This window comes from Columba livia, chromosome 16 (assembly GCF_036013475.1).
Source record: "Columba livia isolate bColLiv1 breed racing homer chromosome 16, bColLiv1.pat.W.v2, whole genome shotgun sequence".
NCBI classification, from domain to species: domain Eukaryota; kingdom Metazoa; phylum Chordata; class Aves; order Columbiformes; family Columbidae; genus Columba; species Columba livia.
This window is the reverse complement of record NC_088617.1, coordinates 14,807,853-14,833,884: the sequence shown is the minus strand read 5'-3', so window position 1 is coordinate 14,833,884 and position 26,032 is coordinate 14,807,853. Positions and strand designations below refer to the sequence as shown.

The 26,032-nt window shown below is 46.9% G+C and overlaps 1 protein-coding gene across 4 annotated transcripts in view; it reads left to right on the top strand.

Moving 5' to 3' along the window:
• The window catches only part of NCOA6 (nuclear receptor coactivator 6), a 48,157-nt gene that overhangs the window by 8,978 nt on the left and 13,147 nt on the right, over positions 1 to 26,032 (top strand). For all 4 annotated transcript variants that reach the window (XM_065032705.1, XM_065032707.1, XM_065032706.1 and 1 more), the window contains exons 3-11: positions 3,054 to 3,206; positions 3,311 to 3,585; positions 7,971 to 8,126; positions 8,705 to 8,827; positions 10,223 to 10,351; positions 12,258 to 13,073; positions 16,599 to 16,745; positions 17,623 to 18,742; positions 25,722 to 25,843. In XM_065032705.1, the coding sequence (XP_064888777.1) occupies positions 3,351 to 3,585; positions 7,971 to 8,126; positions 8,705 to 8,827; positions 10,223 to 10,351; positions 12,258 to 13,073; positions 16,599 to 16,745; positions 17,623 to 18,742; positions 25,722 to 25,843 (2,848 nt within the window). In that variant the 5' untranslated portion in view covers positions 3,054 to 3,206; positions 3,311 to 3,350. The remainder of the gene's footprint in view (positions 1 to 3,053; positions 3,207 to 3,310; positions 3,586 to 7,970; positions 8,127 to 8,704; positions 8,828 to 10,222; positions 10,352 to 12,257; positions 13,074 to 16,598; positions 16,746 to 17,622; positions 18,743 to 25,721; positions 25,844 to 26,032) is intronic.

Below are 26,032 nucleotides of genomic sequence, written 5' to 3'. Positions count from 1 at the left end.
TGGGGAGCTGGTTGCCGTGTGGTAGCACCGGACTTGCTCTGAGTTTGTAGAAACAATTGTGTAATGGGAAATGTGAAAGTATAAACTCAAAAGACGGGGCAGGGGCGGGAAGGAGGCCGTGAGTGTTCTTTGGATGATGTGCGGAGACCTGTTAGTGCTGCCATGTGAGCAGGACTGCTCAGGTGCGTGGAATGCGCTGTGGCGAGGCAGGTTCAGGTGTGGTGCTTGCTCACCAGAGATGCTCGAGTCTGCTGGGGGTTCATCTAGTTTACGGGAATTGTTGAATGACCGGAGTTTTACCTGTGCGTAGAGGCTTTTTGTGCTTATGTGGAAGAGCGTTGAGCGAAGGTACAGGCTCATTGCGGTCAAGTGCTGGCTCGTGATTTATGGAAGTCAAACCTCTAACCAGGAGATTACAGAATTTGTTAGGACGAGGGGTGCAGCTGGGATTCATTTGGTTGAGATGGATGGCGTGCTGTGCTCTGCCCGAAGAGGAAGGTTTTGCAGATCATTGCTTCCTCCTGTCAGACTTGAGATAAATTATACGTGAATGTAGGAACGGACTGAGCTCTGTGTGTGTGAGAGGGAGAGGGGGAAGGTGGATGTAACAGAGATGCTTGAGGAGCAGAATGTGGAAAATAAAATGCAAAGGGAGCTGTAGCCACGTGTTCTCATCAAGAGAGTAAAATTAGAAGTTCGGTCCTGTTTTGGTTTCGTTTTCCTTAACTCAAGCTTTCCCTCCTGTCCTATGATTTTCAGAGTCAGATGAAACAAAGCCTGTGGTCCTTCAGGATTTAGCAAACTGTATTTCAGTAGTGTTCACGAAGGGCCATAATTTCAAGAACCGTCAGATGTTGGCACGTTGAGGCAAGGCTGGTGGAATCTGGTCTAAGCTGACGTCTTTAACCCCCGGTTGGAGCAGTCTGGATCTCTGCTGTTGCACAGGGAGAACAGAGGCTTCAGACACTCCCTTTCAGAAAATGATTTCAAATATTGGTGTTCTTATAAAAACCCTTTTATTTCTTTGGTGTCAGGGATTGTCAGAAATACTCATGTTTCTTGCTGCAGGTGGGACACCCCATCCCCTCTAAGTAATTGTGCTTTTTCAACACATCAGGTCCTGTATGTTGAGCTGAGGTCTTTCTCCCTGAAAAACTTACTCACGATTTTCAGATAAATAATATGCTGTGCAATTTTCTTCAAAATATAGTGCTTACATTTCGCAGGTTACTTGCCTCACTCAGTGCTCAGAATGGTTGCTCTGTAAATGGTGGTTTGTGTTGGACGCCCAGCTCCGCTCTGCCCGCGGTGGGTGTGTGGTGAACAGTGTAGGGGGCAGGAGGAGCAGTTCTCCCTGGGGGCTGTAGAGCCAGCTCTGGGAAGGAAGTTCCCTGTCCAAGAAATTGTGTGTGAAAATCAATTAAAACAGCTTTTCACAGAAGGTTATTAATGGTCATTCTGGTTTTCTCGGCACCTGATGTGAAACTGAGTAGTTTGACTTAATGGACGTGCTGAGCACTCAGGCCTGTGGTTCAGATACGGGGCTGAGCAGCCAGGAGCCTGGGGAGAAAACGATTTAATTGTCTCTGTGTTCACCTGGTAATGAATTAAAAAAAATAATCTCTAATCCCAGTCTTCAGAATTTCCATGGTAATAATAAGTAACTTATGAAAGCACTACGGAAATAGATGTGTGAAACACTTTTCCTTACTTTCTGCTGCAAGACTGCAGAAGAGCTTGTGCGACAAAACTGGTTTGAATCTGCTGCTTGAGCCACGTTTGACAAGGGAGGGCTGGTGCTGCAGGATGAGAGAGCCGTGTGGTAAATAGGTGCTTATTCGTTAGTGCCATTGAGCTGCCCAGTGTGGGTAGGGTTGCCAGGGAGACAAAAACCAATATAATATTTTGTAAGATCACACTAAGTGTGTTTGTAGAGACCTGATCAAAAGCTGTGGGTATTTTGTGACTTCTGAGTCCTCGTTTTTTCACTTGTAATATTGTTCCTTCAGCAACGTTATGCAAGTGTGCAAGCAGTGTGAAGCTGAATCTCAGCTTGTCTAACATAATTATCCTTTCCTTAAAAAGGGCTGTTTCCTGGCCAGTATTTGCAGCTCACTGTTAATCTCAGAGTTGTGGTTTTAGTTTGTGTTGGGAGCTTGAACCTCTGCCAGCAGCATGGTCTGTATCCTACTCGAGGTATGTTGTCCCAGAAGAAATGTTTTTGGGGGGTTGTGCTGAACACCGACAGCTTTGGAGTTGTGAGGTCCTGAGGAGCACGTTCCTCCTTGGGTTTTGCCATCAGCTTTGGCTGGTGTAGATGGTTTTAATCTTTTTAGTGATACTTGCAAAATGTCGAGTGTGATCCCAGGGGCCTCCCTGGAGGAGTTAGTGCTGGGACCCGTGTAATGGCTCGTGTTGGAGTGGAGAAACGTGTGTGTTAACATGGGTATTGTTCATAGATGTAGGGATAACTTTTATAGTACATCGTACTTCTGTACAGATAACATCTTAGATTACCAGCAGAATGTCAAGGAGAATTTATTGCAAAGTCTAGACATTTTACGAAGTGAAAAACACCAGGTGTGTGACTTGATTTACTGGATTCATTCTTCTCCAAGCTCAATAGGGCCATGGGGCGAGTTGTGGGCCAGCAAGAGGGAGTGAATTTCAGGTGGTAATGTGCACAAGCAGCTGAAAACACCTCAACCTTTAGAAAGCAGGCATAGTATGCTTGAGGTTTCTCTGGGTGGGAGCGAAATATTTGTCAAATGCTACGTTTCTCCTGGTAACAATGTGCTCTGGCTGCTTTGTTTCCTGCGGCTTTGCTGGACGGAGGAGTTGCCAATTGCACCTGCAGTGCCCCCAGCTGCATCTGCTGGCTGGCCTGTCTCTCTCTAGTGAAGTGTTGCTGTCAGTGGCACCGTTTCCCGGCAGTTGGGTGCTGCAGGATTGGTGCTGGGTGCTTGTCTGCTCTACGATAGGGAGATGAATGTAACTGATTTTCTTTTATGTTTTTTCCCCACTGCCTTCCTTTGTACCTGACTGTCGTTTAGGTCAGCTGGAATACTTCTCAAGTCACATGCAGCAGGGTCCTGTCAGGAAACCACTTCTGTTTGTTCCAGTGGACGAACAGCTCGGGTGCTGCCATGGCCACGGTTTTCCAAGTCGCACAGTTTGTCTTGCAGACACTAGCACTGGGTCACCCGGTAGGTTTTTCTGTCAATGATCTTATATGCCATTGAAAGTTGTTGTTAATGTCTTTACACACTTATTATTATACTTATTATAATTATTTTTTTTCCCTCCCAAGCATCATCGTAACGTCTGACAGGCTCCCATTGCTGGAAACAATGGTTTTGGATGATCTACCTAACTTAAAAGATACATATGCCTCCTTGTACTCCTCAGCTATGGAAGACTTAGAGGTGGATTTTGATTCAGGACTGGAGGAGGACGAGCTGAAGGAAGATGCTGCTTCTGAGGATTCCACAATCTTTGTAGCTTTTAAAGGAAATATAGGTGACAGAGACTTTGAGCAGAAACTAGATGTCATATTGGAGAATGTGCCTGGCCTTTTACACATGGGTAATGTACCTTCTTGTCATTTCTCAGCTGTCCTTTAAGTATTCATTTACTTAGGGTGCTTGTATAGAGAAATAGATTATGTTGTTTTCGAGTTCCTTAGTTTGTAATAAGATTTGTCTGGGTTATTTGTGGTGGATTTGGGAACTGTTCTTGGGCACACAGAGTGCAAGTTTCTGCAGTTGTTTTATTTTTCAAAACTGATTTCATTAGTGAATTCATTTATTCCTCTTCAGTTTCCATGTTTTACTTGTTTTTTTTCCTCTTTCGTTTCCCTCCATTACACGTCGCTCTGTTATATGAAAGTGAGACCAGTCTTGTCCACAGAGGTGTTGTTTACTACCCAAACCATCCAATTTAAACTGCTGCAGTGTGTCTGAGAATAGGTTCACTCTCAAGTAACTGTGTTACTCCAGGATGTTACTGCCCCTTGGCTGCTACATTGGCCTACCCTACCTGATTCTTTTTGTTTGGTTGGTTTGGTTTTTGGTTTTCTGGTGGAGGACGTGGAGTGTTCTCATGTACCCCCACACACCCACTGAGGTTTGGGCACACCTGTGTATCTAGTGAATGATAACAGCCTTTTGGAAGAATCTTTTACCAGCACATCTAGATCTGGAAAAAGACATCTGTCCACCGAGCGTCTTTGCAAAAGGTCTTATGGTCATAGAATGCTGAGTTGGAAGAGACTCACAAGGGTCATCCAGTCCAACTCCTGACTCGGCACTGGACAGCCTGAAAGTTAAACCCTGTATCTGAGAGCATTGTCCAAACCCTTCTTGAGCACCAGCCAGCCCAGGGCCCTGACCTGTTCCCTGGGGGGCGTGGTGGTTGTTGACAGCTGGTTACATGGTTGTGCTTGTACAAGTACAACCTTCCTGCCTCGACGGCCCCTCGGCGGGGTTGTGCTCAGCGTGCTCGGGTGAGTGACGCGCTCCGTCCCCACCGCCAGCTCCCCAGCACTGCCCCTCGGCGGGTACCCCTTGAACATCAGGTTAACGGCTTCATCCCTTGCCATTGGCCTAGTTTGCAATAGAGAGCTAAAGCTGGGCGGTGCGGTGGCAGGAACACGTAACCGGAGAGTGTTGGAGAGTGGGAGCACAGCAGCGCTGCTCTGAGCTGGCACAGTGTCACCAGCTCCAGTGCCAGAGCCACAGAACAGCTCAGACTCCTCTCCCTGTCCTGCTGTTGTGGCCCGAGCTTTGCCTCCAAGCTCCGCGTCACCATCCCAGCGTGCTGCTCCTCTCTTGCGTGCTCTGAAATCACAGCGGACAGCGCAGAATCCACCTTTCTTCAGGCAGGCAGTCTTGGTGTTTAAACAAAACAAAGTTTCTGGATTAGGTTTCAAAATGTTCATTGCAGTCCTTGTTTTTTCAGTAATTGTTGTGGTTTAGCCTGAGGTAACAATACAACCACAATAGCTGCTCACTCACCTCCTCTCCCACCCCCCAACAGGGGAGAGAGTCAAAAGGGAAGGGAGAAACTTGGATTGAGATAAACACAGTTTAATAAAATAACTAAATACTAATGCAGTGCTAGAAAATATATATATAAAATAGAAATAGAAGATACTCAAGGCAATTCCCCACGAGCTCTTCCCACAACTGAGCAGCCAGTCCCAGCAAACCATGCCTGGTCCTAAAGTCAATCACAGAGAGAGAAACGAGAGGAAAAAGGCAAAAAAACCCAGAGCAAAATGGCAAAAGGCCGGGCTGAATGTCCCGCCTGAACTCCCACAGCCTGACAGCAAGAGCAAGACAGAGAAGGGGAAGCAACCTGGAAGAGCAGCTCTCCTGAAATCTGAAGCCTGATGCTAATGGGCTGGAACACTCTGATTGCTCAGTGTGGTGTCAGTCCAGCTCTGTCCGTCCATCCATCCATCCATCCATCCATCCATCCATCCATCCCCTCCCTCGCTGCCTCACACCTGTGGGCAGAGCTCAGAGTGTCCTTGACTCTCACACCAGAGCAATTAAAAGCATTAACTCTGTGCTGGGTGTTATCTGCTTGTTCTCAAACTAAGTGTAAATAATGAGTGTGCGAGCTATGGAAAAGAAAGGTTTCTAACTGCATGAAGAAAATTAACCCATTTTCAGTCAAACCAGCATAGTAAGTAAAGTACCTTTCAGAGGAATAACCTATGACTTCTGAATAACCAAACTGAACCTCTTTGTCCCTTTGTTCTTTCCAGTTTGTCCAGTTGTGGTCAGTTGGGCCTGGTGTCAGTTCTTGGGCTGTAATCTTGCTGTAATCTCCTTAGGTACCACTTCACATAATCCATCCATCGTGGCTGCCCTGCCGCTTTGATACTTCCCACCTGCTACTTTTAAAACAACTGATCCGCATAGAAATACTCATATGTAGAATATGTTTTCAGAAAAAAGCTGGCTGAGGTCATAGCTGGACCGCTCTCCATCATCTTTGCCAAGTCTTGGGAAATGGGAGAGGTGCCTGAGGACTGGAGGAAAGCAAATGTCACTGCAGTCTTCAAAAAGGGCAAGAAGGAGGACCCGGGTAACTATAGACCGGTCAGCCTCAACTCCATCCCTGGGAAACTGATGGAAAGACTTCTTGGTGCCATCTCAAGGCATATCAGGGATAAGAGGGTCATTAGGGGCAGTCAGCATGGCTTCACCAAGGGGAAGACACGCTTGACCAACCTCATTGACTTTTATGAAGACATAACAAGATGGATGGATGATGGCAGAGCGGTGGACGTGATCTCCCTTGACTTGAGCGAGGCATTTGACACAGTCTCCCACAGCATCCTCGCTGCTAAACTGAAGGAGTGCGGTCTGGATGATCGGGTAGTGAGGTGAACAGCGAACTGGCTGAAGGGAAGAAGCCAGAGAGTCGTGGTCAATGGGGCAGAGTCCAGTTGAGGCCAGTATCCAGTGCAGTGCCTCAGGGGTCGGTGCTGGGGCCAGTACTGTTCAATATATTCATCAATGACTTGGATGAGGGACTAGAGTGACTATCAGCAAGTTTGTTGGTGACACCAAGCTGGGAGGAGTGGCTGACACTGGAAGCTGTGCTGCCATCAGAGACCTGGACAGGCTGGAGAGCTGGGCGGGGAAAAATTTAATGAAATAGAACAAGGGGAAGTGTAGAGTCTTGAATCTGGGCAGGAACAACCCCAGGTTCCAGTGTAAGTTGGGGAATGATCCATTAGAGAGCAGTGTAGGGGAGAGGGACCTGGGGGTCCTGGGGACAGCAGGGTGACCATGAGCCAGCACTGGGCCCTTGTGGCCAGGAAGCCAGTGGTACCTGGGGTGGGTTAGAAGGGGGTGGTCAGTAGGTCAGAGAGGTTCTCCTGCCCCTCTGCTCTGCCCTGGGGAGACCACACCTGGAATATTGTGTCCAGTTGTGGCCCCTCAGTTCCAGCAGGACAGGGAACTGCTGGAGAGAGTCCAGCGCAGCCACCAAGATGCTGAAGGGAGTGGAGCATCTCCCGTGTGAGGAAAGGCTGAGGGAGCTGGGGCTCTGGAGCTGGACAAGAGGAGCCTGAGGGGGGACTCATTCATGGGGATCAATATGGAAAGGGGGAGTGTCAGGAGGATGGAGCCAGGCTCTTCTGGTGACAACCAGTGACAGGACAAGGGGCAATGGGTGCAAACTGGAACACAGGAGGTTCCACTGAAAGATGAGAAGAAACTTGTTCCTGGTGAGGGTGGCAGAGCCTGGCCCAGGCTGCCCAGGGGGGTTGTGGAGTCTCCTTCTGTGCAGACATTCCAACCCTCCTGGACACCTTCCTGTGTAACCTCATCTGGGTGTTCCTGCCCCATGGGGGGATTGCACTGGATGAGCTTTCCAGGGCCCTTCAACCCCTGACATTCTGGGAAAATCTGCAACTAAATATGTTGCATAACATTAACGTGCTTTTTGCAGTGGATTGAACATACCTATTCAGAAAAACTAAATAATATGGTAGAAATTACTGAACCACTGCTAGGACTGTTGGCACTGGTCTTCTAAAAAAAATAAAGATGGTTTCAAAAGGACTTGTAGAGCAAGTATTTAAATAATGACGATTTAATTCTTGTAGTGAGTTTTTTCGCACATCCCTCTGGTTCTCTAAGCAGATTTACTGTATCTTTTATTAGATATTTTACTATCTTTCCCAAGTATTTTATCCACAGACTATTTCAATTTTTGACTAATATTATGAAGTGATTGTGTTGGCTGTTGCATTGATTATCAGTTGGGCAGTTTTTATATCACAAATTTTTGGGAAATACCCGGAGCGGTTTGGTAACATCGGTCGCTGGGGAAATCTCCCGTACTGAGACCAACCGCTCATCATTTTCAAAGCCAAATAATTCTTACCAAGTTATTTGCTCGTGCTTGTTTGAAAACTGCGTTTGCACTGACTCTGTTTTCCTTTGAAGAATCCAACAAGCTAAAGCTGCAGAAGATAGAGCCGTGGAACAGCGTGCGCGTCACCTTCAACATTCCCCGGGAAGCCGCCGAGCGGCTGCGCATTCTGGCTCAGAACAACAACCAACAGCTTCGGGACCTGGGGATTCTCTCAGTTCAGATTGAAGGTACCTCGTGCCTGATTTGTTTCCAAAGGCCTTCAGCTAAATTTCAAGTATTCTCAACAGGCGGTTTTGTGTGTACCTGGTTAATGTTGCAATTTAGTAATCTGGAGAATGACTTCAGTGGAAAGGTAGCTTGAGATTTTTATTCTTTCAAGAGTAGGTTTGAAAATAAGTATAATAGCCAAAACCCCTCTGAACATCAGAAACCTCCTCATGGGCGTTTTTTGACTGTTAGCTGGCAAAATGTGCCCTCAGGTTTTTTTCCCTAATTATTTCACATGAGATTTTTCCAAGAATGAGTTTTGAGTGGATTTCACGATTAAGATGTCCATTCTGGACAGTTATTCAAGAGCACACTCAGGGTGAAACCAAGGGCTTTTCATGCTTGTCATGGTGCTTGTTTTTCTTAAAATTGAAATCCAGGAGGCAGAGGTAGTGTGATGCATAGCTGTCCTTCTAGAGTTTGCACTATGGGTAAAGTTTGTCCCTCTTTCCGTGACATCTTTTAGATGCTGCTTGGAAATTGTCTGTGTCTGCTTCCCCGTGTGTGACCCAGCTCACCCCGTGTCCGTCTCTTGCAGGGGAAGGTGCCATCAACTTGGCGCTGGCTCAGAACCGCAGCCAGGATGTGCGGATCAACGGGCCCCTGGGCGCCGGCAGCGCCGTGCGCGTGGAGACGGCGTTTCCCATGCAAGGGGGACAAGGTAAAGTCCTTCGAAGATTTAAACACCTGGAAATCCGTTGCTAAGCTAATAGTAAAATTCCACTGATGATAGCAATGGTTGTTTGCCGTTTCCATCAGTGTGTGGTGGTGTTCCTGTGCTGTCAAGCCGTGTCCCACATTATGTAAAGCAAACAGTCGGCTGCATTTTTTCCCCCAGACGTTGAAATGGTGCAGGTGGGGCAGATTGGGTTGTTTAGGGGTTTTTTTGAGGGTTTGGTCGTTCAAGTTTTTGTTTCAGCTTTGGTGGTTTGGTTTGGCTTCTGCTACAGAAATACTGTAAACGCAGATGAGTCTAGTGTGATGGGTTCACAAATTACCCGTTTTATGTGTGGCGCCTCGATGAAAGCGAGCATAAGCCTTTGTTCAGTGTACAGTAACAAACAGGTTTAGATTAAACGCATTATAATTGTGGGAAGGACAGGACACTGTCATTGTTAGTCTCTCTTTTCATTTCCTGATAAACTTCTGAGATCTGATGATCTGATCGTGGAGTATTCATTTTCCTAGAGAGGTGTAGTTTCATTAAACTCTACATTTTAGAGCATTATATATACATGAGAAGTAATTTTTAACTAAAAAGTCTGGTTTCTATGAAGAGTTAAAAAGAACTTACTGTGTTATTTTTTAATAGCTGAATCATAAGCAAAATAAACTGATTAGTATCTTAGTAAATAGGATCTAAAGCAATTTAAAAAAACTTGGAATGTTTTTAGTCAGATTTAATATAAGTTGCACGTGTGGCTGTCAGTGAACATTTCACTTCTGTAGAAGCCGGTAGTTAAATAATTGTGCTTAACAAGGAACCTAAAATATGTAAGGAAGTATGATTGAAAGTGTCTGCTCTGATCTGCAGTGTGGGAGTCAGGAGCTTCATTTCTTGCCTGCAGGTCAACAAAACAAATGTAACCAGTGTAAATACAACAACAGTGTAACCAGCAGGTCAACTATATAAACCATTTCATAACATAGCACCCTGTGGGAGCGAAACATTGAAATCCTGCTCTTACAGTGCCTCGGTTACTTTTTAGTATCAGCTTTTGCAGAAACCTTGATACACATGCAACTGATACAACCTCATCACTCGTTGACTGTGGTGCCAAGTGGGGCTCAAACAGTGGCTCTGGGTGGTTCCTTCTGTAGCCTTTTAAAAGGTTTGGTGCTAAAGGAGAAACTTCAGCATGACCTTAATTTGTTTGTTTCATAGCAGGGAGTCTCTGAGAGACACGTGTCCTCAGGTTATATTGGACAAACAATTCTTAAAGTTGAAATAAATGTTTTCTTAATGAATATAAATTTTTCATGTAAGAAAATGATCTAAAATGTTTCTGTATGTTAAAACCGCAAGACTTGATCATTTCTATTTTGATTTTTCAAGGTTTAATAAGAATGAGCAACGCTGCAGCTGTCATGATGTCCCAGGGTGGGAGCGTGCCCTCCTCCATGGTGGCGGCTAGTGCTGGCGCTGAGCTGCAGACAAGAGCTCCTCGGCCTTCCTCACAGCCAGGTGCTAACATGTACTCACAGTGCTGACCTGAAAATGGGCTTGGATTTTTATTCTTCATCACACAGGCTTGCGCGGGCGCTCACAAGAGTACTCCAGAATTCTCCTGGAGCATTTGCCCTGTCCTCTCTGGAGTTACTCTTTCTGTGGAACCCTCCCTGTCCCCAGGGATAGTGTAGGTGCCTGATAAGCTCGGTGTTCTGGTCAAATGCGTTGAGCAGCGGCAGAGGTATTTTTGCAGTAGAACTGCTGTGACTGCGCTTTATGCTTGGAGGAAGGTGAGAGGGTTGGTCAGTGAGGCAGATGTCTCTGGCAGGAAGCAAATGCACCAGACTGAGCAAAGTGCTTTTCAGGAGGCGCGGGCAGACCGGGAGGTTGAGGGCTGGGAATCCGAGGGGCGCGAACGGTCAGAGTTTGTTCTTCACAGTTCTGCCAGTACAAGTTACCTGCACTTGTAGGACTACAGAAAAAGAGAGGGGGTTTTCATTGTCTCTCCATGTGTGGTGGCAGTACTTGCCAGCTTCTGTAGATCTGTACATCTCTGCAGTTTTTATTCTAACAGACAGTATTTTTCATAAATGTTTTAAACATTCTGGGAATATTAGTTTATGATGCTACCTTAATTCCTTGTTATGCCACTTTTGTAAACTGGTAGGGATAAATGCCCCAACAAGTGGGTTGTACATACAGACTGGAAGATGAGAGGCTGGAGAGCAGCTCCGTGGAGAGATCTGGGGTTTGGGTTGATGGCAGGTTGAACAGGAGTCACCCATGTGCCCTGGCAGCCCAAAGGGCCAGGCGTGTCCTGGGCTGCGGCCAGCACAGTGTCCCCTCTGCACTGCCCTGCTGCGGCCTCACCTCGAGCACTGGGGACAGTTCTGGGGCCTCAGGAGCAGGAGGACACCAAACAACTGGCGTGTGTCCAGACGAGGGTGACCAAGGTGGTGAAAGGTCTTGAGGGCAAGACTAACGAGGAGCAGCTGAGATCACTTGGTCTGTTCAGCTTGGAGAAGGCTGAGGGGTGTCCTCATCCCTGAGGGGTGTCCTCACCACTGATGGGTGTCCTCACCACTGAGGGATGTCCTCATCACTGATGGGTGTCCTCACCACTGATGGGTGTCCTCATCCCTGAGGGGTGACCCCACCACTGAGGGGTGTCTTCACCACTGAGGGGTGTCCTCATCACTGATGGGTGTCCTCACCACTGAGGGATGTCCTCACCACTGAGGGGTGACCCCACCACTGAGGGGTGACCCCACCACTGAGAGGTGCTCTCGTCGCAGTCTACACCTTCCTCGGGGGGCAGCGGAGGGGAGGTGCGGATCTCTTCTCTCTGGTGTCCAGCGACAGGACACGAGGGAATGGAATGAAGCTGCATCAAGTGAAGTTTCAGAGTGGACATTAGGAACAGGTTCTTCACTGGGAGGGTGGTCGGTCCCTGGAACAAGGTCCCTGGGGAAGTGGTCACAGCACCAAGCCTGTCCTGGTTCAAGCAACATCTGGTTGATGCTCTTAGTCATATGGTTTATTTTTGAATAGTCCTGCGGGCAGCAGGGAGTTGGGCTTAATGATCCTCGTGGGTACTTTCCAACTTGGGATATTCTGTGGTTCTACGATTCTAAGTGTGTTGAGGGTTTACATTAGTTTGTAGCAACAAACACTGTGGAGCTGTTGTGCTTCACCGTAGACGTTATAAATTGGTAAGACCTGGCTTCTCGGGATTCCCGAACAACTTACAGATTTTTAGAGCATTGCCTGTTCTGTCTGTCGGAGAAACTGGAACGTGAGTTTTTGTGCAGAGTAAGCAAATGCAAGCAAGCAATTTATCCTTTCTTGGTTTTGTCTTTGTGCGGGTTTTGTCTTCAGTAGGTTATTTTTTTTTTTTTACTTTTGTTTGCTATTTTAATAGATGCAATGGACCCACTCTTATCTGGGCTAAATATCCAGCAGCAAAGTCATCCATCTGGATCTTTAGCTCCCCAGCTCCATTCAATGCAGTCAGTTCCTCTAAACAGGCAGATGAACTCAGCCAACTTCCAGCAACTACAGCAGCAGACGCAGTTGCAGACACGTCCTCCCCAGCCACATCAGCAGCCACAGCAGGGTATTCGACCTTCCTTTACTTCACCAGCACAGGTTCCAGTTCCCCCTGGCTGGAACCAGCTTCCTTCTGGAGCACTTCAGCCTCCTCCGACCCAGGGAGCATTGGGTACATTGACAGTAAACCAGGGCTGGAAAAAGGCCCCGTTGCCTGGACAAATGCAGCAGCAACTTCAAGCAAGACCATCTCTAGCAACAGTACAAACTCCTACTCATCCTCCACCTCCATATCCTTTTGGAAGCCAGCAAGCTTCCCAGGCTCACTCAAACTTTCCCCAGATGAGCAATCCTGGCCAGTTTACTGCTCCTCAAATGAAAAGCCTTCAGGGAGGGCCCTCGCGGGTTCCTACGCCACTACAACAGCCCCACCTCACCAACAAGTCTCCTGCTTCCTCTCCCTCCTCCTTCCAGCAGGGATCTCCTGCATCATCTCCAACAGTTAACCAGCCGCAGCAGCAGATGGGACCAAGGCCTCCCCAGAGTAGCACGCTGCCCCAGGGATTCCAGCAGCCTGTCAGTTCTCCCAGTCGTAATCCTATGGTGCAACAGGGGAATGTACCCCCCAACTTCATGGTGATGCAGCAGCAGAACCAAGGTGCGCAAGGTTTACACCCTGGTTTAGGAGGTAAGAAGTGCTGAGACCTTCTTTTATTTTAAAAAGAAAAGAAACGTAAAATGACTAGAACTGTGAGTTTTGACAAGATCCTTTGAAAGACAGAATAGAGGTATAGATGGAGTATAAAGGGGGTGGGAGTGAATTAGCAGCAGCATCACTTGGTTTCTCGGTCTCTGCCCTGCAGCGTCAGCGCTGGCTGAGCGCAGACCCTGCGCGGCTGCACGAGGAAATCGCTGTGTGCGGGTGCTGGTTGTGACTGCCGCTCGTCCTCTTGGCAGCTCTTCTGTTGTCTTTAAGCAACATCAGGATATTCAGAGATGCTGTGGGGTTTTTCGTTTTGGTTTGGGGTTGCTCTAGGGGAGAGGGGGCATTTTTGTTTGAGCAAGAGTGTAATAAGATTGAGTGAACGTTTTCTTTCTCTCTTCAGTTTCCTTTGTCACCATTTACATTTTCAACTAGAGAAGTGAGGCATTATTTTGCGTCTTCCTTTCCAAGTTGTGGATGTCTCTTTGTGAACCTGTCTTTGTTTGTCATTAGTTTCTTCCCACACAGAAGAGGAAAGAGCTATTATTGCCATGCTGTTGTACTCCCTGTTCTAAACTTAAGAGGTCAATGGATATTTTAACTTCAGTTTCAGCTGTATTGTCTTTACTTTTCTTGTCAGACCTCCACACTCAAATCTTTTACTTACTACTCCTTGGATTCTACTCTAACAGTGAAGGAATTTCATTTGTCAATCCCAAGATCTCGTTTGTGTCCTTGGTGTTTTTTCCATTTGAGCATTTTGTGGTTCGGTGCCAGACTTGCGGCACTTCTCTCTGCTCACTCATTTCTTCATCGTTCCCTTGCACGGCTGCTCTCAGACACCCATACACAAGCTCTTGCTTAAGCCTTTGAAATACTTTCTTTCTGTACTTGTCAAGTGTGAGCCATATTCTTTGTCCAACTACACACACACATATATATCCTAGTTTCTTGCACGCTCGCACTGTACGTCTGAAATCTGCCCAGGAGGCCGTAAGGAATACCCATTGCTTGGTCTGCTGGTCTGGACAAGCTTCTTGTTTTCACTCTTTGTACCGGGGGCCTCATTTGAGTTCAGATTAATTTGATTCAGATGATTTGTCTCATTTTCAAGGTTTTCCTCTTGTCCTTAGCATCTGCCAGTGCCCTGTACTTAGTACATCTTATCATGTCTCCATCTAGAAGCAGTTATTATTATTTATTATAGTCACATTTCCCTACAGTTTTGCCTCACCAGCTGCACATCCCCATCAGGAATCGTTTCCTCTGGGCAGCACAGCGTGACCTCTAGGTAGTAAAACCTCTGTATTTTCCCTCCTTTCTACTAAGCTACCCGGTATGGAATTTGGTTTCCCCATGGGTTGTACTGCTACAACCAGCAGTCCTGCTGTGCCGGGTTCCGCTGCTTTCAGCACAGCTCTGTTGCTCCCACGTGCTGAGATTTTTGCCGGCCTTCTGAGCATGCCAATTCCGTGCTGTAATTTGTCTGTTAATTAAGTTGTAATTACAGATTGTTCAATTTTCAAGCCATCTTGCTTTGAAAGGTTTGGTGTAAATGAATACATTAAAACACTTTCCATTCACCTGGTTAATTTAGCAAATCAAGGTTTACATTAGATTTAGAATCGGCCAAGTTAACGCTTGTTCTTTCTCCGTTCAAGCATTCCCACGTGCAAAACTTTCCTAAAGGTTTAGCAGAACTGAAACTATAGTCTGGTGATGTGTATGTGTTCCATATTTGCAGATGTGTCTTGTTGTTTGACCTGTAAACTTGATTATCTTGAAATAACAATTACAAACCTAACACAAGATTAATTAACACAAGCAATACAATTAAGTGTGCCAGAAAGCTGTAACTGTAGAAGGAACCAGAGTCAAATTCTGCCTGCATATTGTGGGTCAGAAAAATAAGGCAGGGCAGGGTTGCTTCTAGGTCTGTGGCAGCGTTTCTTTGACAGCGAAGTAAAAGAAGTAGGTTCTGTTAAACCCATTTATGCTGTGCTCACATTGGTAGGTAGAAGGAGAGTTTTTCTCTCTGTCCAGCAGCGGTGATCTGCTGTGTCACAGCGTGGGGGTTGCGCCAGACAGGGGCCTGCACAACTGCTTGCTCTGGCAGCAGGACCTGCAGAGCATCGTTACCTGCAGAGCATCGTTACCTGCAGAGCATCGTTACCTGCAGGAGCATCGTTACCTGCAGAGCATCGTTACCTGCAGAGTATCATTACCTGCAGAGCATCGTTAACCTGCAGAAGCATCGTTAACCTGCAGAGCATCGTTAACCTGCAGAGCATCGTTACCTGCAGAGCATTGTTAACCTGCAGAGCATCGTTAACCTGCAGAGCATCGTTACCTGCAGAGCATCGTTACCTGCAGAGCATCGTTACCTGCAGGAGCATCGTTACCTGCAGAGCATCGTTAACCTGCAGAGCATCGTTAACCTGCAGAGCATCGTTAACCTGCAGAGCATCGTTACCTGCAGAGCATTGTTACCTGCAGAGTATCATTACCTGCAGGAGCATCATTAACCTGCAGGGTATCATTACCTGCAGCAGCATCGTTACCTGCAGAGCATCGTTACCTGCAGAGCATCGTTACCTGCAGAGCATCGTTAACCTGCAGAGTATCATTACCTGCAGGAGCATCATTAACCTGCAGAGTATCATTACCTGCAGGAGCATCGTTACCTGCAGAGTATCATTACCTGCAGGAGCATCGTTAACCTGCAGAGTATCATCACCTGCAGGAGCATCGTTACCTGCAGAGTATCATTACCTGCAGGAGCATCGTTAACCTGCAGGAGCATCGTTACCTGCAGAGTATCGATACCTGCAGAGTATCATTACCTGCAGGAGCATCGTTACCTGCAGAGCATCGTTACGTGCAGGAGCATCGTTAACCTGCAGAGTATCATTACCTGCAGGAGCATCGTTACCTGCAGGAGCATCGTTACCTGCAGAGCATCGTTCTTTGCTCTGGCCGTGCCACTCATGCGGTTCCCAGCCCAGCTGGGTTATTTGGGGTGCACACATGCAGCAGCCGTGCAGGAGCGCTCAGGAGTGTGCACCTGGTGTGTTACAGTGAGAGCTGCTGAGAGGAGCACATCACTGTGACAGAAATGCAGGATACTGGTGTTTGCGTATGTGGAGTAAGTTAAAGGCCTGACTAGAGTCGAGGTGCAGTGGAGAGGAAAACAGCAACGCATCTTACTTTAATTTCTAGTTTCTAAAAAGTCAGACATGGACTTTTTGCCTTCTATATGGGATAAGTTTTGTGCTTAAATTACAATTTGAACCAAGTCACGGCAACTTGTTAGGCAGAATTATTGCACAGATAAGAGCTATAAATGTCCTCAGTGGGTTTCTTATATTGGCAAAAACCACTTTCTGCCTGAACGCGTAATGTGACAGTACGGATTCACGGGTTTTCCTCCTCTCATACTCCAACTATAGATGTTATCTTTCTCTTCTCCCCGTTTTCCACGCGTACTAACCAGACGATTCCTGTTCTCAGGAATGCCCAAGCGCCTCCCGCCGGGGTTCCCCGCGGGCCAGCCCGGCCAGAGCTTCCTGCAGGGCCAGGTCCCCTCCACGGCCCCCGGGACGCCGGTGAACAGCGTGGCCCCGCAGCTGCAAACCAGCCAAAACGTGCCGCACACAGGTCTCTTTTTGTACAAAATTGTGCCTTTACTTGTGTGACACAGACACCAAAGCAGTAAACTCTTGTTGTTGATAGGGAGTTAGCTCGCTGGGGCTGCACAGGCCTTCGCTGGGCGTTGCTAAATGAGGAAGGGAAAGCAGGAGGCTGCTCGTGTTTTTCAAACCACCCAACTATTATTGATTAGGACTGTGGTACTCGCATCCGGAAGAATCTGTTAAGGAATTGAATGGAAGTAGCGTTTAAATTTGGAGGCTGGGGTTATATAGAACACAAAGGTAACTTCCTGTCCAGGAGAAAAAAAAACAAGAGTGTCCTGGAAGCAGAACAACAAAATAATCTTGTTTTGCTTTGAAAATACGATTTATTAGTTCCTTTGAAAGCTTTGGAACTGTACTACAGTCTTGTAAAATTAAATCTTTAGTTCACAAATGTCTCCATTTAACAATCCGATTATTAGTCTTTTAGATTATGAATACCCTGATAATGCCATTTCAGCAGTACTCCATGTGTATTTCTTTTTTAACTCATTATAAAATAACCTTAAGACTTGAAGCTTATTTTATTTTGGAATTATTCTGTTGAGTTAGGTGATATTATTTTCAAACTTAGATAGCGATAACAAGTGAAGTTAAATTTCTGTCCTGTGCTCCGTAGTGGGGTACACGGGAAGTACCAGTCTAAGGGTTTATTCTGAGAAGCATGAGGTTTTGTTCTAACAACTCACGTGTACCTGTGGCATCAAGCATTGCGTCACAGGGCTGCAAATATGCCAGATATTCCAGTTTATTGGGAAAAGGAAGAAAACTTAACATCGAAAGGTGTGAAAACTTTTATACTAGTCCAATTAGTTTCTTACTGGCTGTTTTGTTTTTTTAAGGTGGCCAAGGATCTGGACCTCCTCAAAATCAGCTGCAAGCAGCACATGGCCCACCCAATATGATGCAGACCAATCTAATGGGACTTCATGGAAATATGAACAACCAGCAGGCTGGTGCTGGCGGGGTGTCCCAGGTGAACATGGGCAACATCCAGGGCCAGCCGCAACAAGGACCACAGTCTCAGCTCATGGGCATGCACCAGCAAATTGTGTCTTCTCAAGGACAGATGGTGAACATTCAGGCTCAGGGATCACTGAACCCTCAAAACCAGATGATACTTTCTCGAACTCAGCTCATGCCACAAGGCCAAATGATGGTGACGCCACAAAACCAAAATCTTGGCCCTTCTCCCCAGAGGATGACCCCACCCAAACAGATGATTCCCCAGCAGGGACAACAGATGATGTCTACACACAATCAGATGATGGGACCTCAGGGCCAGGTCTTGTTACAGCAAAACTCAATGATGGAACAGATGATGACCACTCAGATGCAAGGAAACAAACAGCCTTTTAGTACGCAAAACCAGTCCAATGTTATGACGGGGCCAGCTCAACTGATGAGAGGACCAACCCCAAACATGCAAGGAAACATGGTGCAGTTCACTGGGCAGATGATGGCGCAGCAAGGCCCCGTGAATGGTAATCCTTCTCAGGTTATGGGAATCCAAGGGCAGGTTTTAAGACCCACTGGACCTGGTCCTCACATATCTCAGCAACTTGGGGATACTACGACTACGACAAATAATGATGTGAACTTGGCACAGATGTTACCTGACGTTCCTGTGCAGCAGCCAAACATGGTGCCTTCTCATATGCAAGCAATGCAAGGAAACAACAACGCTTCAGGGAGTCATTTCTCTGGCCATGGGCTGCCTTTCAATACTGGGTTTAGTGGAACGCCAAATGGGAATCAGATTTCCTGTGGGCAGAATCCTGTTTTTCCTGTCAATAAAGATGTTACGCTCACCAGCCCGCTCTTGGTTAACCTTCTACAAAGCGATATATCGGCGGGACACTTTGGTGTGAACAACAAGCAAAATAATCAGAATGCCAACAAGCCGAAGAAGAAGAAGCCTCCAAGGAAGAAGAAAAATAATCAACAACTAGAACAAACAACGTAGGTTTAATATTACATCATTTTTATAAGGGGTATGGGGAAGCTCCACAGGGAACTTGTCAATATTTTTCAACAAGTATGGGGTGAGAAAGGACCTGTATTATTTCATATTCTAACAATTTCTCTCAAGAGTTAAATGATAATCCACTGGCAAGTCTGCCGCTGCAAGGCTCATTCAAGATTAAAAAAATCCCATGCAGACATCCGAGCTTGGTTATAAACCCAGTTATAACATCACCATTCCTTACATTTACGGGGTAGAGGAAGTGCAGAGGTTGTTTGTATATCAGTGGCACGTGGTGCCGCAGCCCCTGGGAGAGGAGGCGCCTCTTCTGAGCAGCCACTCGGCCCCAAAGGCTGGGAGCTACTTTCGGAAGAATTAGAAGCCTCCATATAATATGTGCAGTAGAGATTTTTGGGGACTTGTTTCCTGAATTATATGTATGTCATGTCATGGTTCTGGCGTTGAGCTAGACTCTCCTCTTAGTTGGAGCTGCTGCTAGGATTTGGAGGCAGGAATCGGGTACTTTCTGTATCTAATTCTTCTGAAGCTGCAAGTGAGCCCCAGGAACACTGGCAGGAATCCACCTGATAGAACTTCTGGGCATCATTCCCAGTTTGCTTTAGAAAACAATGGAAAAACTCTGCACAGAAAATGATAAACCAGGAATATCCAAATTTCAAAGTTAAATTCTTAAACAAACAAAAAGGCAGCAGTGGCCTGTTGAGTACTGGTGTGGCTCCGCTGCCGCCGGTCTCTGTCCTTTGAATAATCATTATTAGTCTTAACGTGGAGTTCATGCCACCGTTTCCAGAGACGGATGCAAAGAGTGGATGGTGTTTGAGTGCTAAGTGACTTTTCAGTATTTAGTTTTTTCCTTTGGTTATTCAGTGTGTAGCCCCAGCCTTCATTTCTGCACAATGGCGAGATTCCTTCGTGAAAATTGAATTTTCTCAGGGACGTTTTGGTTCTGCACTGAAGTGACTCACATCGTCTATAGCAAGTGATCTTTTGTGGCAGTCGTTAGTTGGCTTTACTAGTACTAAAGTAAAATACAGGAGCTGTTACGTGCATTTTACAGTGCAAAAATGCTGCATGGTGAAGGTGAAGCAAAGCATGCTAATCTGATCGGCCTTGAAAAGAGTCTTTCAGATACGTGCTATATAATTGCATATGGGGGTGGTATGGCCTGTCAGCTCAGTGCTGCTGAAAACAGGCTGTGTGATTTCAGGTGAAACCAGGAGACACAACCTGTGGGCACTGTGAGGACCTGCTCAAAGTGACTGTGTGGGAGCCGAGTGTCCCGCGTGTGGGTGGGCTCAGCGTGGCGGGGACGTGGAAACCGCGACCGGGATCCCAGCTCGGCCCTTGCCCAACTCGTTCTGGCTCGTCCGCGTCTGCCGCGTGTTGCCTATGGCTGCCCCAGGCCGGCGGGCGGCGGGACGGCCACGGTGGGACAGCCATGGTCCGTCTGTCCTGCAGGGAGCAGCCAGGCCCGCGAGGGAGGCCACAGGGGAGCTCTCCAGCTTTGGTTGTCTTTGTCTGTGTCAAAGGGAGGTGTGTGAGGGGTGTAGGTGTCCTTAATTTGCCATTCCAGCAATTTTAAGTCCAAGTGCTGGTGAGACCACACCTGGAATATTGTGTCCAGCTGTGGCCCCTCAGTTCCAGCAGGACAGGGAACTGCTGGAGAGAGTCCAGCGCAGCCACCAAGATGCTGAAGGGAGTGGAGCATCTCCCGTGTGAGGAAAGGCTGAGGGAGCTGGGGCTCTGGAGCTGGACAAGAGGAGACTGAGGGGGGACTCATTCATGGGGATCAATATGGAAAGGGGGAGTGTCAGGAGGATGGAGCCAGGCTCTTCTGGTGACAACCAATGACAGGACAAGGGGCAATGGGTACAAACTGGAACACAGGAGGTTCCACTTAAATTTGAGAAGAAACTTGTTCCTGGTGAGGGTGTCAGAGCCTGGCCCAGGCTGCCCAGGGGGGTTGTGGAGTCTCCTTCTGTGCAGACATTCCAACCCGCCTGGACACCTTCCTGTGTAACCTCATCTGGGTGTTCCTGCTCCATGGGGGGATTGCACTGCATGAGCTTTCCAGGGCCCTTCTGATCCCTGACGCTCTGGGATTCCGTGAAGCCGTTTGGCCGCTGGGGCCTGTCCCGCTGTGCTGCCCAGGGCTGTGTGTGCAGTTGGGCAGAGCAGCAGCACCACGGCAGGACCTGCATCTTCCTGCCCGTGGTACATCGCGTCCTGCAGAGGGTCTCAAATAAATAACAAGCAGATATTACCTGTTTCTTCACCTGACATTCAAAGCTATCTAGTTGTCTTTCCAACAACAACGCCATCTTCTTCTCTTTGTATCAAAAACATTTGTGTTGCGGAGCCGCTACCCAGCAGCAATTTGTACAGTACCAGTAGACACTGCCCATAGTCTGCAACAAAGTAAAATATGCAAACAATTAACCATCCGCATCTTTCCTGGAAAGATGTTGTTTATTTGTTTGATGGCCCGAAATCAAAGACAAAAAATGGCCTTATATTTCTAGGTAGAAAAGATTCGGTGCTATGTGTTTAGAAAATAAAGCTTCAATTCCAAATAGATTCTAACAAAATCATCATAACCACAACTGCAGTGAGCTGTCCTGCCGTGGAAATGACAAAGGGTTCAGAGGGGCAGGCAGGTCGCTCTCTTCTGAAAAGTAAATCTGTTAATCATTAAAGAAAAGCCTCGTTAGCATCTTTGTTTTCATTCATGTTGCTGATGATCACCCAGCTTCTCCGTGGCCTGGGATTACCCGTACACAGATACAGAAAGCTCTTCTCTGAGCTCACAGAGCCCCACAAGACTACTTGTTGTTAACAAGTTTGCACAATGAAGTCAGCCTAAGTTTTAGCTTGTCTATTGAGCTGTGACAATACAAAACAATTCCTAGCTCTTCAATAAGGCTTTTAATCAGATTTTGGTGCATTCACAAAGGAAATACCACTTTATAATAACTCTATCACTTTTCAGTGAACGTTTCTCCCCATTGCTGCCTGCAGAACGCTGGTTTGGCACCGGCGGTGGATTAGCGGTTTGTTTCTTAATAGGCTATGTGTTAATCGCTTTATCCTTGCAGGGGCATTAAGAAGGGAGCTGTCCTTGCCAGTGTGGTTGAGATTGCTCTCCAGCAGGAGGAAGGTGACTGCAGAGCCCAGCGCCCTTAGGCGAGCTCAGCGCTTTCCTGACTTGGAATTGCTGACACTTCAAAATCCGATTTGGATCCCCTTCCTTTGCATCAGAAGCAAACAAGGATGCTTTTCATCTTGGCTCCTTCTCTGTCATTCTCTCTCAGAAATTTTAGAGTTCAGAGCAGCGAACCTTGTGTGGAAACGCAGTTAATTTGATAAATGTGCTTTTTGTTCCTTAGAAATAATCTTGGAAGATGTAATAATATAGTAACAAAAGTACCATTAATAATACGGTTTTTAGACTGAGCCATATTGGAGTGTAAATAGGATAAGTGAGCTGTTGACAAGATGTCATTCCGCTGAGTTTAAAACAGTTTTAAGGGTTTGCTTAATTGAGCAACTGAGCATTGGAATGAAATTCAAGACATTTTGGAAAAGCAGGTTGTTTAAAAGAGATTGTGTCTGAACCTGAAGACTGTAGGTAATGGGATATAAAAGATGCTCGATGCAGTGTGATTGCAGGTAGAACGTCTTAGTTAATTCTGTTAAGTACGTGCACAAACGCAGGGTTGTTCAGTGCTCTCCCGCACACAGACCGTGCCCGTGGCGTGCGCTGGTGCAGTTGGGTGTCCAGGCTGGGGTGACGCGCGGGTGACACGCGCCAGCACAGGGACGTCCTTCTCAGATTCAGAGCGTTTGAGCAGGCCTGGAGGTGACAGTCCTGTGCACGTGGGAGGTGAAACTCATTCAGCATCAGGGGACAAGGGCCTTTCTGTAAAAGCAAAAGTAGTTGCAGAACATCATACCATGTCACAGGGCTGGTTCTGCTTGCACTTGTACCGTAATGTTATTTTTGCACGCCTTACTTCGCCATCTGCAGCACTTTTTGGTGTAGGTTTGTTGGTTGGGTGTTTTGGTTTGGTTGGTTTTGTCTCCTGGAGTTCTTTCCACTCCGACGAGGGATTTTGTATCTGAAGGTTGTGCTTGAGAATGCAGCTGGTGGAGCAAAGGGTCCCCTTGCGACGATCGTACTGTACCTCATGTGCTTTTGTTACATCAGAGCAATAGGAAAGAAGAACAAATACAGTTTCTCCACCCAGAGGTGCTGGACACTGAACAGGCTCCCCAGGGAGGTGTCACGGCCCAACCTGACAGTGTTCAAGAGACTGGACAACGTCCTCAGACACACGGGGTGACCTGTGGGGTGTCCTGTGCAGGGACAGGAGTTGGATTCCATGAGCCTTGGGGGTCCCTTCCCGCTCAGGACATTCTGTGGTTTTAATATTTGTCCCTCTCACACCAATTTCTCATTTTGCTTGTTATTTATATTCAGAACTTGTTTGTTGGTTTGTTTGATGACTGGTGGTTGTTAAATATGCCCAGTGAATTTCAGCTACGTTCAAAATTCAGGTTATGTTTGAATTTTCCAGCAGTTCCAGCAGCAGTCTGCTGCAGTAACTGCTCCTCTGTGCTGGCAAACAAAGCTCGTGCCTGTTCTGCAAGGATTGTGGAGCTCGCTCGGTCAGACCCATCTGGCAGGAGATGTTTTCCAAGAATTGATTTTGCGTGATTGTTTTCTAGGTTAAACCTGTTTGCGCAGTGATGCTCTAAACTGGCTTTTTATCTGATCTTTAACTGTAGCATTTTGAATCTCCCACCATTATAAATGAATCACAAATGGCAAAATTACAAACTCCAGATTGTATTCACAGTTTTAGGCAGTTGATCCGTGTTGTTGGCACCTACATCAAAGGCTGCAGCTCCTCTGGGTGATTTCCCTGCCAGGATTTGTGTTCATTTGTGGCTGCTAATATGTATTTTGCCGGTTTTCATCAACTTTATTGGCGGAGGCGTGTGAGCGTACAACAAGTGCATCACAAAAGTCGGTGATGTGCTGCATTAGACAGAAGGTTTAACTCAAATACTTTCCTTGGTGAGCGGTTCTGTGTTTGCCCCATGTCTTGCCTTTCTTGTCTCTTGGTTTATGTTCTTCCCAGTGTTGACCTGCGATAGTGCAGGGATTCTGAAGGCACATGCTGCTTTTTGACCATTGGTTAAGTAGCTAATAGGACATTAGGACACATCTGCGTCTCCTTGGCAGCTGTACAGGTGCCAGAAGCTGTTACTCTCAAGTAAAATGAGATAAGATCAATCTCTCTGCCTTTATATACTTCACATTCTTTTGCTGAAAATGTCTTTTGCTCTTGGCATTTCTTCATGATTCCGCCTCACTTTGGTGGCAGTGGTCTTATTTTGATGTCTATAATTTTAACTCAGAGCTTATATTCCGTAGATCTCCCTACACCCTTCATATATTCATGAAGCTGATAAGCAGTTCCTCTTCATCCCTCTATATCCTACATCCTCAGACCATATATATTGATAACTATAGAAACTTGTTTTTATCTAAGTCTGCAAAAGTTGTCTTGGTTCAGTGGAAGTTTTGGGCATTGAATCCAAACAATTGAAGAGTCTTAAGAGAGTCTCCTGGAGCATCAGGTGACCCTGGAGAAGGGCTTGGGGACACCGGTGGGTGAAAATCTGGACATGAGCCACCAATGTGTGTTTGCAGCCCAGAAATGCAACTATATCCTGAGCAGCATCCCCAGCCTCGTGGGCAGCAGGTTTGGGGGGATCCTGCCCCTCTGCCCCGCTCTGTGAGACCCCCCTGCAGTGCTGGTCCAGCTCTGGGTCCTCAGCACAGGACACACATGGACCTGCTGGAGAGGGGCCAGAGGAGCCACAGGAATGATCCAAGGCTGGAACAGCTCTGCTGGGGGACAGGCTGGGAGAGCTGGGGTGTGCAGCTGGAGAAGAGAAGCTCCAGAGAGACTTTAGTGTGGACTTTCTGTACCTGAAGGGGACCTGCAGTAATGCTGGGGGGGCGCTTACCAGGGAGTCCAGTATCGGATGGTATCTTGAGGCGCATGAGGGCTCTCTGTTGTCCTCAGGAGTGCCAGTCGCAGCAGGTACAGAAATTGCAGGATTCTGATGAGGGGTAACAGTTTTAAACCAAAAGAGTAGGGTAGATTTAGACTAGATGATAGGAAGAAACTCACCCTGTGAGCTGTGAGCCCTGGCACAGGCTGCCCAGGGCGGCTCTGGATCCCCAGCCCTGAGTACCCGAGCAGCCTGGGCTGCTGGAAGGTGTCCCTGCACGTGGAGGACGGTGGAACTAGATGAGCTTTAAGGTCCTTTCCAACCCAAACCATTCGGTGATTCTGTGGTCGCTTCCAGAGCTGCAGTGTCCCCCAAGGGTCTGTGCTCTGGCAAGTGACTTTACACGTCTGATACATCAGTGCTGTGGTGTTACCAGCCGTCTCTGATCCCCTGGGCTGGTCACCTCTGGGTACGATACTGGAGGAAATGGTGCTGCCATTAAAATAAATGTTTGTGTATCTACCCATGGTACTTACCTATACAGATGTCACAGCACTATGAGAGGGAAGGCTATTTAATATTTTAAAAATACATACATATATATATAATTTGAAATATCCATTGGCATTCTTTTAGTTATAAAACTCACATTCAAGGCAGAAACAGAAGAAATGTTTACGATCAGTAGAACACCAGGCAACTCGTTTCCTTTTCAGTAATGTTTGAGGCGCAGGGGTGGGTGCCAGCAGACCTGGGCTCTGTGTTCGAGGGTGTCCTGTTACACCAGAAGCAGCGGTTTGTGTCAGAGAGTTACGTGCAGGTCTGTGAAAAGTGCTAACAATGATCTACTTGAGTACTCAGCTATGGAAGCAGAAGTCAAATGCTGATGTGAGGGCTGGATCTTAACTGCAATTCTTTTTCTTTCAGTTCTTCAGAACCGCGTCCAGCTGGGCTGGAGGAGAGTGATCAGTCATCCATGTCTGGAGAGCAAGGAATGAATTTAGATAATTCAGGCCCTAAACTTCCAGATTTTGCAAGTAGGCCACCAGGTAGTAGGACTTTTTGTGTGGTTTATGAGTGTAGTAACTATAGGAGAGCTTTTACTGGTCATTCTGACAGTTCAATTTAATTTGTGCTATCGTATGTTCAAGTTGAAAACGTTTTTTTTTCCTGCTAATAACTAATTGGTACCATTGTTTAAGTGTTTTCTTTGAATTAGTTTGAATGTGGTCACATTC